This window comes from Bos indicus, chromosome 2, assembly GCF_029378745.1.
Source record: "Bos indicus isolate NIAB-ARS_2022 breed Sahiwal x Tharparkar chromosome 2, NIAB-ARS_B.indTharparkar_mat_pri_1.0, whole genome shotgun sequence".
NCBI classification, from domain to species: domain Eukaryota; kingdom Metazoa; phylum Chordata; class Mammalia; order Artiodactyla; family Bovidae; genus Bos; species Bos indicus.
Window position 1 is genome coordinate 126,596,467 of NC_091761.1, and position 16,309 is coordinate 126,612,775.

The following is a 16,309-nucleotide window of genomic DNA, read 5'->3' on the forward strand; positions in this document are numbered from 1 at the left end:
AACTCTCAGGTTTCATTCTAGCACAGTGAGCACTCTCAACTGGTAAACACTGAAATCCTCTTATTTTTTACTTTGCCTTTTATTTACCCCCTTGTTTGTACATAACTGTGATTTTTCACTTTCCTTGAGACTGGATTTATGTTTCCTTTAGCTCCTGCCTAGTCTTGAGAGACAACTCTCCGATTGGCTCTGCTGCAGAAGGTTCACATTTTTACTATTTCCAACTTTCAAGTGCTACTGTGAAGAGGACTACAAGGTCACAGAACTAACACAGGGCAGAGGGCCACAAGCAAAGTACAGGCAGGAATATGAGGAAACACACCTATTGCCTTCAGCAGGCAGGGAACCAAGAGAGGGGGACGAGGAACAGAAGCGTCTCTCTTTCTCAACTGTGTCCAATAGTCTTTCCAAACTAAGCAACATCTACTGTGGAGAAGAATAGATCCCCAATTTGTTCCATTTTCCATCAACCAACACAGAACACACTCAGCCAATGAGGACTAACCTTTTCCAGAATTAAATGGGTATAGATCTGCTATCATCTTCTCATATGCATTTGTAAGCAGTTCTTTAAAAACAAGCAAGCCAAATTATCCCTTATAATGTATGCAGAGTATCTAATTTCCTCTACTCAGATGATCGTGGGGCTATATAAAATACCATAGTAAAAACAAACCAGAAGCAAACCAACCAGTAATTTTTGATGACATGCATCAGCTTCTCAGGACCAAGAAAGAAGGACATTTCAAGAGTCAAAGGACACTATTTGTGATGTCCTGAAACTTAAATCCAGAACTAGTCACAGGGTTAAGGTAGACTGGTGGTGATGAAGATTCTAAGACTAGAAAGCTCTCTCCTTGAAATCTTCCATAGTGATACCATAACATTCTCTCATCAAGGGTCCCCACTCTCCAAATATAATAATGGAAGAGAAGACAGTAAGATTTTGGTTATGAGGGCTACTACTACGCTGAACTCGGCAACACCTTCTTCCATCCTCCATCCACGGCACCACGCTCTCTCACATCTCACCAAATTCAGTTTTGAGCCCATAATGCCCAAAGGAGTAATGCCAAAACCTAAGTCACAAAGAAAGGTACCAACTGCCCCAAAAGAATATTGTTTCTCTAATTTTCTGGTGAGTATGGTCCATCTATGGATGATGAAATGAAGTCTGTCAGCACTTGTCATTTATCTACTGGGTTTATCTATTTACATTAAGGAAATTGTGTGATTCCGAGAAAGTACTATAAAATGTCAAGTTACATTAAAGTCTGGATTGTGTTTCAGAGCATTTTGAAACAAAACAGCAACACATTTTCAAAAGGGTCACTATCTTCTATAATTTTCAAAGGCTATTCAAATTTAGCATATGAGATATGTGATTTTTTTAATATGAGCTATTTCAAATCCTAAAAGATGATGCTGTGAAAGTGCTGCACTCAATACGTCAGCATACTTGGAAAACTCAGCAGTGGCCACAGGACTGGAAAAGGTCAGTTTTCATTCCAATCCCAAAGAAAGGCAATGCCAAAGAATGCTCAAACTACCGCACAATTGCACTCATCTCACACGCTAGTAAAGTGATGCTCAAAATTCTCCAAGCCAGGCTTCAGCAATATATGAACCGTGAACTTCCAGATGTTCAAGCTGGTTTTAGAAAAGGCAGAGGAACCAGAGATCAAATTGCCAACATCCGCTGGGTCATCGAAAAAGCAAGAGCGTTTCAGGAAAACATCTATTTCTGCTTTATTGACTATGCCAAAGCCTTTGACTGTGTGGATCACAATCAACTGTGGAAAATTCTGAAAGAGACAGGAATACCAGAACACCTGACCTGTCTCTTGAGAAACCTGTATGCAGGTCAGGAAGCAACAGTTAGAACTGGACATGGAACAACAGATTGGTTCCAAATAGGAAAAGGAGTACATCAAGGCTGTATATTGTCACCCAGCTTATTTAACTTATATGCAGAGTACATCATGAGAAATGCTGGGCTGGAAGAAGCACAAGCTGGAATCAAGATTGCCGGGAGAAATATCAATAACCTCAGATATGCAGATGACACCACCTTTATGGCAGAAAGTGAAGAGGAACTAAGAAGGCTTTTGATGAAAGTGAAAGAGGAAAGAGGAAAGTGAAAGAGGAAAGTGAAAGAGAAGCTCAACATTCAGAAAACGAAGGTCATGGCATCTGGTCCCCTCATTTCATGAGAAACAGATGAGCAAACAGTGGAAACAGTGTCAGACTTCATTTTTTTGGGCTCCGAAATCACTGCAGATGGTGACTGCAGCCACGAAATTAAAAGACGCTTACTCCTTGGAAGGAAAGTTATGACCAACCTAGATAGCATATTCAAAAGCAGAGACATTACTTTGCCAACAAAGGTCCATCTAGTCAAGGCTATGGTTTTTCCAGTGGTCATGTATGGATGTGAGAGTTGGATGGTGAAGAAAGCTGAGCACCGAAGAATTGATGGTTTTGAACTGTGGTGCTGGAGAAGACTCTTGAGAGTCCCTTGACTGCAAAGAGATCGAACTGGTCCATTCTAAAGGAGATCAGTCCTGGGTGTTCACTGGAAGGACTGACGCTAAAGCTGAAACTTCAATACTTTGGCCACCTCACGCGAAGAGTTGACTCAATGGAAAAGATTCTCATGCTGGGAGGGATTGGGGGCAGGAGGAGAAGGGGACGACAGAGGTTGAGATGGCTGGATGGCATCACTGACTAGATGGACATGAGTTTGAGTGAACTCCAGGAGTTGGTGATGGACAGGGAGGCTTGGAGTGCTGCAATTCATGGGGTCACTAAGAGTTGGACACAACTGAGCAACTGAACTGAACAATTCACCAAATCATTGGGTTTTTGCCACTTCAAGGATATATCTCTAAACCTCTCCTTTCCTCAAACATACTCCCTGGCCCTCAACTCCCACCCCTCACCAAAAACAATTCATTCTTTCTAGCAACCGTCCTTTCTTGGTAAGGGGCAGACTTAGCTATTGCTAAATTTTGGTCACTTCTCCTATATCCCTTACTGGTTTATGAAGTTCGGTAGTCTGAAATAAGCCAGTGATGATTTCAGTCTTTATCAAAAAACTGAAAGACTTCTGAGCTCTCAGGTATCTACCTCTATCCTGTCCCTTGAGAATCTTCAAGGTAAAACACCTTAGTGAAGGGTAGAATCAAAAACCTAAATGGGGAATTCCCTGGCAGTTCAATGGTTAGGACTCCAGGCTTTCACTGCAGAGGCCTGGGTTCAATCCTCAGTTGGGGAACTAAGATCCTACAAGTTGCACAGAACAACCAGGAAAAGCAAAATGAAACAAAAAACCCTAAATGTCCATCAGCAAATGAATGAATAAAGATGTGGTACATATATTCAATGGAGTATTACTTAACCATAAAAAAGAAAAGAAAGAAAAATGAAATAAAGCCATTTGCAATAACATGAATGGACCTGGAGATTATCATACTGAGTCAGACAAAGATACATATCATATCATATAATATCACTTATATGTGGAACCTAAAAAAATCATACAGATAAACTTATTTACAAACAGAAAATAGACTCATAGTCTTAGAGAATGAATTTACGGTTACCAAACGGGAAAGGTGAAGAGGAGGGAAAAATTAGGATTTGGGGATTAACATACTATTGTAATCAACAAGGACCTACTGTATAGCACAGCGATCTCTACTCAATATTTTATAATATTCTAAATGGGAAATGAATATGAAAAAGAATAGATATATGTGTATATTTAACTGAATTACTTTGCCATACACCTGAAATTAACACAACATTGTAAATCAGCTGCACTCCATTATAAAATAAAAAAATCTTTAAATAGAAAGAAAGAACACCTAATGAACTATATTTTATACCAGTCACAAATGTTCTTGTCACCTGGGCTCCAAATAAACCAAGATATAGCCATGAACAAAATAAGCAAAAAATAAAATTAAGACCACAGTATATAACATGGCAGAAAAGAAACCTTAGATCCTTTTAAAAGAAACTTCTAGATCAATGGCTTTGGCCACCATGTCAAGACTACTATAATTTAAAAAAGAACACATAACTGGCAATTCCCTAGTGGTCCAGTGGTTAAGACCCTGAGCTTTCACCTCTGGGGACCCAAGTTTGATCTCTGGTCGGGTAACTGAGATCAATTGTGGTAACAAGCCACACACTCAGACAAAAAAATTAAAAATAAAAATGCACTAGGAAGGAAATATAATTTCCCCAAAGATATAAAAAGCATGCAGAGTTACACACAATCTATCTAACAATTTTACTGGATGAGATACAGCCAGTCAATTCAACAGGGGGAAAAATCTAGACAACTGTTTGATTTTTCAAAACTCAATTATTTAGTCAAAATGAAAAAGATCCTATGACTGCCCATGTAGACAAAACCTTAACAAGTCCTAAGTACATTGACAGTAATACTTTTGATTACACAAGTGATGGAAAGAATACTACAGGTGGGAGACCTGAATTTGATAATTAGCTGTGTGACATTAGGCAAGTTACTTAACCCTGTGTGGAATTTTTGTTACTCATTTGCAAAAATGAACTGGATTAAGTGATTTTTAAAGTCCTGTCTATTAAAATCTATTATTCCATTTACTCAATATTTATTGACACTGTGCCCATATACACATAGTTATCAAATCAAATGCCAGGTGCCCAGGAGTCAGTACTAGTATTTTACTCTTCAAAATAGAAGATTTTTTCCCAAACATTTGTTTGTTTTTTAAAAAAAAACCAGCTTTACTGAGATATAGTTCACATACCATACAATTTTCACCCACTTAAGACACACAATTCAATGTTTTTTTAGTATATTCACAGAATTATGTGACCATCACTACAATCAAGTTTAGAACATTTTCATCATCACCAAAGAAACCTTTTTACCCTCTAGAGGTCATGCTGCATTTACTCTAACTTCATAGCCTTGCTGCTGCTACTGCTCCTAAGTCACTTCAGTTGTGTCCGACTCTGTGCGACCCCACAGACGGCAGCCCACCAGGCTCCCCTGTCCCTGGGATTTTCCAGGCAAGAACACGAGTGGGTTGCCATTTTCTTCTTCAATGCATGAAAGTGAAAAGTGAAAGTGAAGTCGCTCAGTCGTGTCCGACTCTTAGCGACCCCATGGATTGCAGCCTATCAGGCTCCTCCGTCCATGGGATTTGCCAGGCAAGAGTACTGAAGTGGGGTGCCACTGCCTTCTCCGTCATAGCCTTAGGCAACCACTAAATCTCCTTTCTGTCTCTATATAAATTGGCCTATTTTGGACACTTAAAAATGGAATCATATAATATGTGGTCTTTTGTGTCTGGCTTTTTTTACTCAGCATGGCTTTTTTTACTCAGCACTGGATTTTTAAAGTTCATCCAGTTTGTGGGGTGTATTCATACTTCATTTCTTTTTATTGCTCCACAGTATTCTATAATATAATACAACATTTTATTCATCTATTTGTTAACTGATACATTGGGTTGTTTCCATTTTTCGGTTATTATTATTAACTAATGCTGCTATGAGCATTTGTGTACAAGTTGTGTGGATGTATGTTTTCATCTTCTCTTGAGTATATATACCCAGGAGTAGCTGAGCCATGATGCAACTCTATGTTTAATCTTTTAAAGAACTGCCAAACAGCTTTCCAAAGCAGCTGCAACATTTTACATTCCCACCACCAATGTACAGGCTCCAGTTTCTCTACATTCCCACCAACACTTATTATCTTTTTGATTATAGCCATCCAAGTGGGTGTGACATCTGATAAAGTACCAAAGTAATTTGTTTTGTGACTTTAATCAGCTCATTTAATCACTCTTGAAATTCAGCTTTCTCATTTGTAGATTGGAAATAAAATATCTCTTGGGACTTCCCTGTTGATTCAGTGATTAAGACTCCATGCTCCCATTGCAGGGGGCCAGGGTTTGTTCTCTGGTCAGGGAACTAGATCTCATATGTCACAACTAAACATCTCAAGTGCCAAAACTAAGACCCAGTGCTTAAAAAAAAAATGCATAGAGTTCTTAATGGTATTAATGAAAAAAAATTAAGTGCAGTATTCATCATAAAGTATTTGATAAACAGTAGTTAATTATTATCACTAGATTTTCTGTCCTCCTAGGAACCCACCATCTAAATGAAAAGAAAAAAAAAAATCTTGTAAAGTACAACCTTACAGCTTTTTGCTGTTTTTTCTTTTTAATTTTTTATTGGGATATATTATTTACAAAGCAGCCTAACAGCTATTACTTAAGTGCAAAAACCAGTGGCAGAAAAAATATGGCAGAAAAAATAAAGTATAAGATTGCAAAAAGGAAGATCAGTAATGGGAGAAAGAGATGTGCAAAGTTTGGTCAAGACACTTCACTAAATCATGAAAAATAAGATCAACATAGCTGGGAGGGGCAAGAGAAGATGAGAATAGCACAAATGGGTCCAGATTAAAGAAGGAAAGAGCTCAGGTATCAAAAAAAAAAAAACAGTAGTTCTGTGCTTTCTGTGCTTTCATAGCATAGTTAAGACAACATACCTGAGGACAGTAAGAAATATGTCTGGGGCTTCCCTGGTGGCTCAGTGGTAAAGAATCCACCTGCCAATGCAGGAGACAAGGATTCAATCCCTGGTCCAGGAAGATTCCACATGCCACTGAGCAACTAAGCCCATGTGCCCACAACTACTGAGCTTGTGCTCTAGAGCCCTGGAGCTGCAACTACTGAAGCTGGCACACCCTAGGGCCCATGCTCTCCAACAAGGGAAGATACTGTAATGAGAAGCCAATGTACCGCAACTAGAAAGTAAGTTCTGCTCTCCACAACTAGAGAAAAGCCCATGCAGCAACGAAGACCTAGCACAGCCAAAAACAAACAAACAAACAAACAAAAAGTGTGAATGGGACAGGGACAGATCACAGAATTGAAGCCTCTGACCTTTATCCTCCAAGTAACAGAAACAGTTGAGGATTTTCAGGAAAGGAAACTATGAAATCAGGATTTAAGATTAATCTGGCAGGAGAGGGAAAGACCTGATGCCAAGAAACCTATTAGGAAGCTGTTTAGGCAGGACAAACAGCAGAAGTTGAAAGGAAGGGACCAGTTGTGACGAGAATAGCATAGGAAGAATCAAGCACACTCTGAGTAAATTGACTTATGAATATTCTGGAAATGACAATACACCTGAAATACAATTTGAAAACGACAACATATTTTGGTAATCAAATCATTAATTCAAACTTACCCTCTGCGATGTCCGAGCACGATGTGCCAATGGCTGTGTCCCCACTGTCAGCTAAACTTGAACAACGACTGAAGCGGCTCCGAAAGGCCTCTGAGATAACTGGGGTCTGCCATTCAGTCCCCAGGGAACTGCCCTTCTGAATCACGCTGGAACCTGAAACAACCAGCATTTCCCACTGTTAATGTTAATCAGCTTGTATAATACCACAAAACTTTTTAAAAAAAATCACTTAAACCTGTGAGAGAAGAGCCATACCTCACCCCTTTCTTCCTCCTGTGCCTATTTCAGCTACTCTGAATTAGTTAACTTTATTTTTTTTTAATGATGTTTTTTAAAATTAGGCATTCATCCATTCATTCATGGCTGCACGGGGTCTCTGTTGTGGCATGGGGACTCTTCATTGCTGCAGGTGGGCTTTCTCTAGTTGTGGCGAGTAGGGGCTACTCTCTAGTTGTGGTGCTGGGCTTCTCCTTGCAGTGGGTTCTCTTGTCTCAGAGCACGGGCTCTAGACACTAGGGCTCAGCAGTTGTGGCACACAGGTTCAGCTGCCCCAAGGCATGTGGAATCTTAGTTCCCAAACTAGGGATCGAACCCATGTTCCCTGCATTGCAAGGCAGATTCTCAACCACTGAACCACCAGGGAAGTCCTTGAATTAGTTAAGTCTAAATGGAAATAGCATAAGAGATGAGAATGTTCAAAGACACAAAAAAAGACCTACCAAGGATCCAAGAGTACTGAGACAGTAATAGTTAACAGCGGCTCCATTCTTTGAAATCTAGAAGCCACGGCACTTTACAGACATGGTCTCATCTACCTACTTAGTGAAAAGTATTATAATCCCTATTTTACAGAGGATACAACTGAGATTTGAACCCATGTTATTCTGATTTCAATACCCACATTTTTCCCTCTTGCAGGGTTTCTCAACAGGTGCTCTTGGCATTCTGGGTCTGACAATTCTTCAATGTATACTCTACCTACTACAGGATGGTTAAGCATCCCTAGTCCTTCCCCATCCCCTAAATGCCAGTAACAGACCTCACTCCATCCCACCATCACTGTGAAACCTGAAAATACCCCCATATGTTTCTAAATGCTCCACAGGGTAACATGCAATCCAGTGTCCTTTGTAAATCACCACTTGGGAATGAATCAGGGTATCCTTCTGGGCAGAGTGAATCCAGATCAAGGCAAGTCTTACAAGTTAATCTGAAGGGTTCTGGGAGGCAATGCAGAGGAACTACTAAAATTTCTGAGCAGGTAAGATGAAACAAGACTGATGAAATTTATCTGACTTTGTCAGCTTGCTGTTTGAGGCTTGGTAGATAGGAATTGTTCAATAAATACTTGATTTAAGAACATATTAGCAAAGAATTAAATTCATTAAAAAAAAGAATTAAATTCAAATTATTTTTTAAAAATCACTGTAATTTTTCTAAACTTTATCTGAGATGATCCATGTAAACAAACAGGTAATGGCAGCTGCTTATCCATTTGAAGTGTCAGAATCTGAGTGTGTAAAATATGTTTCTACACACTCTATGATCTAGTGGGAAGCAAATGATATTTGAATTTAGTGCTTCTCCCACCTTCTGAACCAACCTACTTTTGCTTCTTTTTTCGCTACCCTTACTTTTACTTTCTACTGAAGATATTCTCACTTTCCCCAAGAACTCCTTTTATTCTTTGGGTCTCAGGGGACTGTCTGATTTGAAAGCATCTATATATACACAGTAATCTGTAATAATCTTTAGTAGAAAACACAGCCAAAAATTAAAGCCTCTGATCAGCATAAGATTAGCCAGTGTTACTATACTAAATTAACAAAATTCTAGCCAGAAGCAAAGAAATTTGACTTCCTGGTGAGTCTATATGGCATTCTCTCTCCAGTAAGTGTATAATTTATCATGTTTTTTGAAACAGTGAAAAATCCATTGAGGGCCTCATCTTGGAAACCACTTCCTGTTACTACTACTAATCTTTTTCTTCACTTCTACCATCTTCCTAGTCAGCCACTCCAAATATCAATTCTAAAAGAAAGATTTGCTGAAATGAAAGCGTGCTTTGGTACAATTACAGAGACTGATTATCTGAAGTGTGTGAGTTCTGTGTTATGCCATGTGTCCTATTATCAATCAAACAAGAGACCACAGTGAACAATGCACAGAAAGGCAGTGAGCTGACAGGAACTGCTGCATTCCAAAACTTGCACTATACATAGCTGTCCTAAGAAACTGTACATTTAGTCCTAAGACAGTGCATAGCAGATGTTCAATAAATATTTGCTGAATGACTCTTGAATTTTTTCAAAGTGCTTACTATATGCAAGGCCATATGCCTAGAAGAAAATAACATACCTGTCAAAATGTCTGTTATAAGGCACTGTAAGGTTTTTAAAGTTAAAGAAAACATATCATTAGTTCCATAAATGTATTCTTTCTTCATAAATGTACCAGAATGCAAAAGTTATTTTTCTAAAATGGTACTTCCTATTTGAATATACCATATCTACTTAAATGTTGCCTATTGAGTGTGTATGAGCCTTCCAGGCTCCTCTGCCCATGGAATTTTCCAGGCAAGAATACTGAAGTGGGTAGCCTTTCCCTTCTCCAGGGGATCTTCCCAACCCAGGTATTGAATCCAGGTCTCCCACATTGCAGGTGGATTCTTCACCAGCAGAGCCACATGGGAAGCCCTTCACTTAATGTTGTCTATTGAGTGTATATACATATTTACATGTTTTTAATATATATATAAAATATACATATATACTTTTAACATAGTAACTTAGGATATCAACTGAGCTTTCAAAATCCTTTAAATCCATTCTAGAGATAAATTTCTGAGTCTCTAGTGACATCATAAGTGAGACTGCTGGCATCCAAGAATTCCAATCTTTGTGGGCTAGCAGATGACTGACCCACCCACAGGACTACAAAGACAACATAGACCACAGTAATTTATGCTTGTTTCTCTGATTTCAAATGGAACTATGTTCCAAAGTCGTGTTTTGTTCCAATCCTTTATATGCCCCCTTCAATAATCAATCACGTGGTCTTGTTGGAAGCCACGTAGCACGAGAGATACATAGTTATTCTCTCAGAGAGATCTATTTTTCTATTCAATGTAGCCCCACATCATTTTTGTTCTTTTGGTACCAGCATTTCAGTGGATGCTTGTTTGTTCAGTATTTCCTTTTAAGGAAATTTCTGTTATAAAATAACAGACCAATGGTCAGAATTTAATCCAGAAAACTTTGACTACTCACCTGGTGAGGTGGCATGAGAGATCCTCTCACTTGGGTATTTATCCTGCATGGCCACGAACACAGTTACTTGAGCCAGCTGTAAAATAAAGGAAGCAGTCAGATCTCTCCATTATCTTTTAATTCCCTGTAATTCATTCCCATTCAGCTGAAACTGCCAAATGCATATAAAGTATTCAAGTATTCTTCCACATGTTTTACTCCTAAGGATATTTTTTTAAGGCAAAGCAACTCCCAATATTTCACTCTACTTCTCCCAAAGCAAGAAGAAAACACCTAGAACCAAACAGAGATTCTCAATACTGATCCTATAAGGTCTAGAACCCTTCTGATTATTGCAAAAATTAAAAATAATATTACTTTAATTAAAAAGCTGCCAAAGATATTCTTACCTGCTGGAATGGGATGGAAGAGTGAGGTAGGAAAAAAACTAAGTAACCAAAACAACAGCAAAGTATTATAGCTTCAATCCTGATGAACATAAAATGAATTCCCTGATTCCTCCAGTAATGAAAGTTAGTCATATGATGTACAATGATGGACAGAATTCTTGGTCAAAAGCAGAACTCCAATCCTCAGCTGGGAACATGAGATTTTCTTCCCATTTCCCCATTACTTAAATAAAACATTTATACTTTTTCTAATGGTAGGATCTAAGAATTCAGTGTAAGTCTGATTACTAGTTGTACAAACAAAAGCTTTAATTAGCTGTAACTAATAATAGCAAATAATATCTTGTGTATGTATAGTACTTGAGAGGCAGCACAGAGTAAGAGAAGTGGCTCAGAGCACTGACTCTCAATCAGACAGCTCAGGTTTGAAGTTGGACATGAGCCAATGCATTGGAATAGACCCTGATGCTGGGAAAGACTAAGGGTGGGAGGAGAAGGGGGCAACAGAGGATCAGATAGATGGATGGCAACACTAACTCAATGGACATGAGTTTGAGCAGGCTCCAGGAGACAGTCAAGGACAGGGAAGCCTGGCATGCTATAATCCATGGGATCACAATGAGTTGGACGCAACTGAACAACAAATGAGCAATGTATTAGCTGTGTAATCTTGGGCAAATTTCTTATTATCTTTGTGCCTCAGCTCCTTCCTATAAAAATGAGGATAAAAACAGGACCTAATTTGTTCTCATTTAGGATTAACTTACAATGGTGTCTGATACATATTAAGTGTTTTATTAATGCTTTTATTATACTTGGCATATTAACATTTTATGTTAATAGAAAGTGAAAAAGTACAATTCCTGGAAGATAAATTATCAATTTAGAAACTTTGAATTTATAAGAGCCCATGGGGCTTCCGTGATAGCTCAGATGGTGAAGAATCCACCTGCAATACAGGAGACCATGGTTCATTTTCTGGGTCAGGAAGATCCCCTGGAGAAGGGATAGGTTACCCACTCTAGTATTCTTGGGCTTCCCTTGTGGCTCAGCTGTTAAAGAATCCACCTGCAGTGCAAAATGGGTCGCAAAGAGTCGGAAGTGACTGACTTTCAGAGTTTGGGACAAACTCTATCCACAGAACACAATTCTTAGAGGTGAAATTTAACTTTGGAAGGAAAAAAAAGGCTATACGGTACGTTTTCCCTAATGTGCTTTACTGACCTCTGCAGTTTTTTCTTAGTAACAACAAACCCTAATTCACTGCATCTACAACAGAAATTGTACGATCCCCTGAAATCCCAGGTCTCCACATACTGGGTAAGAGAAACTTTGTGCAGTTAAACAGTTTCCATTTATGGCTAGTATTATTCAGTGTTTTACAGTGACACCGAAGGATGATCTACCTACTAGTGATACTGGTCAATATCATCCCCTTTTTTAAAATAAAGATTGGCCCATTAAATTCTGAAACCTTTCCAAATTCAGAGGAGTTGAAAATGGGATAACAAAAGAATTCTCAGTTAAAACATGGATTTATCCTATGACTCAGCAGCTCCAAATGTATGTCAACACAAAATCTTGTACATTAATCTTCATAGCAGCATTATGAAGTGGCCAAAAAGTGGAAAGAAATGTCCATTAGCTGATGGATAAATAAAACGTGGCCTTCCATCACAGCTCAATTCATAAAGAATCAGTCTGCAATGCAGGAGACCCTGGTTCGATTCCTGGGTCAGGAAGATCCCCTGGAGAAGGGAAAGGCTACCCACTCCAGTATTCTGGCCTGGAGAATTCCATGAACTATATAGTCCATGGGGTTGCAAAGAGTTGGACACAACTGAGCGACTTTCACTTTCTTTTTCAAATAAAATGTGGTATATTCATACAATGGAATATTAGTAGGCAGCAAAAAAGGAATGAAGTATTGATACCTGCTACAACATGGATGAACACTGGAAATAATATATTAAGTAAAGGAGGACAAGTACAAAAGGCCATATATTGTATGAATCCATTTATACAAAGTGTCCAGAACTGGAAAATCCATAAAGACAGTAGATGAGTGGTTGCTGGGGAATAAGAGGAGGGCAGGGAGTTTCTGACCAGCCTGAACAAAATGCTGAGATTAGATAGTGATGATGGCTGTGCAAGCTTGTGAGTACACTAAAACCTCTGAATTGCACACACGTAAAACTGAATTTTATGTGAATTAAATCTCAAAAAAACTCCCATAAGGAGTAATACAATACAGAATAAATAATTCTTAACTTCTTCCTACTTAAGTTTACAAGTAGATGGGCTACTGGTGGAAATTTTTAGAGACATTTGAAAGAGACAGACTTCTTGAGATAAAAGTGAGAGAAATGAATGCATAAGAAGTAATACAAATAGCCAATTATACAGCCAAGAGAGGTAAAAATGAATGCAGGCAGACAGAAGAAAAGAACCCAACACTGATAATTTCTACTTTCAAAGCTGTTTAAACTACAGAACAATTCATTCAACAAATTCAACATGTAGTAAGTACAAGCATACGTCTTTTTTTTATTGCACTTCACTTTACTGAGCTTCACAGATTCCATTTTTTTAACAAACTGAAGATCTGTGGCAACTCTGGTGTCAAGCAAGTCTATGGATGCCATTTTTTTCCTGCAGCATTTGCTCACTTTGTGTGTCACATTTTGGTGATTCTTGCAATATTCCAAGCTTTTTCAACATTATTATATCCGTTATGGGGAGCTGTGATTAGTGAACTTTGATATTACTATTGTAACTGCAGGAGTAGTAGAACTAGCAAGAGGACTAAAATTAGACGTGGAGCCTGAAGATGTGACTGAATTACTGCAATCTCATGATAAAACTTTAAAAGATGAAGAGATGCTTCTTATGGATGAGGAAAGTGGTTTCTTGAGATGGAACTACTTCCAGTCAAGATGCTGTCAAGACTGTCGAAATGACAACAAAGGATTTAGAATATTACATAAACTTAGTTGATAGAGCAGTAGCAGGGTTTGAGAGGACTGACTGGTTTTGAAAGAAGTTCCACCATGGGGAAAATACCATTAAACAGCTTTACATGTTACAGAAAAATTGTTTGTGAAAGGAAAAGTCAATCAATGCAGTAAACTTCACTGTTGTCTTATTTTAAGAAATTGCCACAGCCACCCCAACATTCAGCAACCATCACCTCATTCAGTCATCAGCCATTAACATCAAGGCAGAATCCTCTACTGGCAAATTAGCAGAGATTACAAATCACTGAGGGTTTAGATGATGGTTAGCATTTTTTAGCAATAAAGTATTTTTTAATAAAGGCGTGTACATTTTTAAAAGACATAATGCTATTGCATACTTAATGGACTACAGTAAAGTATAAACATAACATATACATACTGAGAAACCAAAAAAATTTGTGTGACTCCATTTATTCTGGTGGTCTGGAACCCTACCCACAATATCTCTGAGGTATGCCAGTCCTTACTACCCATCAAGCACTGTGCTAAAGATTCTATAGTATCATGTCTTATGTTTAATACTCACATCAAACCTATGAGGTAGTTACTAAGCCACCACAAGTTGGAGTTTCTGTCTCAGACACAGCCAGAGCTGCAAGTCCCAAAGCACTTAGGAGCTGGGGCAGCTCATATAATTTCTTCATTTTGTCATTGGTCACCACCCAAGCTCTATTTCCCAAGTTGCTATCCAAGAACTAGATTTTGACTGTTGTTAAGTATTCCTCCTTTGAAGAATTATAATCTTAGTGTGGAATACATTTGGCAGCTGTTGAGAGAACCACATCAAGACCGGAGAGGATTTGAAGGGATACATACAGTTGACACATACACACTAAGAATCTCACAGCATTACACTATTTCCATCGCCTTGATCATTCATCGAACCAGATCTAAAGAGCCAAGATGTTGCCTTTACAAAGGAGTCCTGAAACACACCACACCATCAAATTATTATAAAACATACAAGGCCTAAGGGCAAGAAATGAAGCATGGTTATCTTAATCGTCCTTGTATCACCACCCCTCCCTTCCTAGCACACAGTATTCAATTCATCAACCAAAATTTACTGAGTGCCTATTTGCCTGGCTCTGTGCCATGTGGTGGAAGTAGACTGGTGCAGAGGACAAACAGGGTTCTGATCCTTCCGTTTAATGTGCTGACCACCCTCTACTGAATAAATAAGCTTCAACACACTTTATGTGCATCCAGAGAACCAGCTCCTCCCTGTCTATAGCAGGGATTCTCAATCCTGGTACTACTGACACTGGAGTCGGTAAGTCTTTGATGTAGGGCTGTCCTGCAGGCTGTTCAGCAGCACCCCTGACATCTATCTACCCATGGGATGCCAGGAACAATCCCAGAGTTGTGAGAACCCAAAACGTCTCCAGACACTGTTAAATAGCTTGTGGAGGGGGAAGCAAAACAGTGCCAGCTCAGAAATTCCATCCCAGCGCCTTCACGAGCGCTCTCGGTCCCTCCGGCCTTCCTTCTCTATTCATGCTCCAAATCTTGGCTCAAACTTCGCTTCCTCGGGGAGGGCTCCCCGCCCCCTCAGACCTGTTGGTGCCTAGGGTTCCGCGCTCCGTACTTCTCCACCCGGCACAACCACCCGGTTGACGTCTACTCTCGCAGGGCTACGCGCTCCTAGAGGGCAAGGAACGTCCCTCCCGCCGTGCCCTGGCGACCGGGACCGGGACTGTACCTCACAGAGGTCCCGCAATTGCTGTGGAATGAGGGATGGAGAGAGCAAGGCGATGAAAGCGGGGGGCGTTATTTCAGAAAGCCGGGGCGTGAGAGACCCAAGGCGGGCAGCTCAGCCGCTCTGCGCATGCTCTTCGCTCTCCCTCGGCCCCCACGGAGGCAGGTCGACCGTGCCCGAGGCTCTGCCGGGGTTCTCCAAGGAGGGCACAGGGTTTGTCAGTCCAACGAAGGCCCGGGAGAGAGGAGGACTTACGTGGGCTTGAAAGCGAGCAGCAAAACCCCTCACTCAGAAACACCAACCGCTGCGACCACGTCTGCCACGGACAGCGGCTCGGCCCCCTCAGCTTGCCTAACGGCCGTTAACACGCCCGCCACGCCGCGCGCCGCGCGCTCCGCCCCGGCCCCGCCCCTTTCTGCCCATCTGCGACCAATCAGAAGTAGGGCCGCGCGGGTGTCCCGCCCTTGCACGCCGCCCTCGGCGCGGGGAACGGACGGATCTCTCTGCGCATGAGCCAGTCGCCGCTCTCTGCCGTCGCCTCAGCCCTTCTACTGGTCTCGCTTCTGGGCGGAGCGCTGCTCACCGGGCCCTGAAGTGGCCTTCTTGGGCCTGTGCAGATTGAAAAACTGGGCACAGCTCATTCCGGGATCCCAGCCTACTCCATTC

At 40.3% G+C, this 16,309-nt stretch overlaps 1 protein-coding gene across 2 annotated transcripts in view; it reads right to left on the reverse strand.

The window, feature by feature from the left end:
- The window catches only part of CEP85 (centrosomal protein 85), a 36,312-nt gene extending 20,280 nt beyond the window's left edge, over positions 1-16,032 (reverse strand). Inside the window, exons 1-3 of one of the 2 annotated variants that reach the window (XM_019980709.2) lie at positions 15,899-16,032; positions 10,539-10,614; positions 7,270-7,422 (exon numbers count right to left, since the gene is read on the reverse strand). In XM_019980709.2, coding sequence (XP_019836268.2) covers positions 7,270-7,422; positions 10,539-10,587 — 202 coding nt within the window. In that variant the 5' untranslated portion in view covers positions 10,588-10,614; positions 15,899-16,032. Of the gene's footprint in view, positions 1-7,269; positions 7,423-10,538; positions 10,615-15,646; positions 15,845-15,898 lie in introns of those variants that run through there. The other variant, XM_070776005.1, reaches the window with a different exon arrangement.
- Between the last annotated feature and the right edge of the window lie 277 nt (positions 16,033-16,309).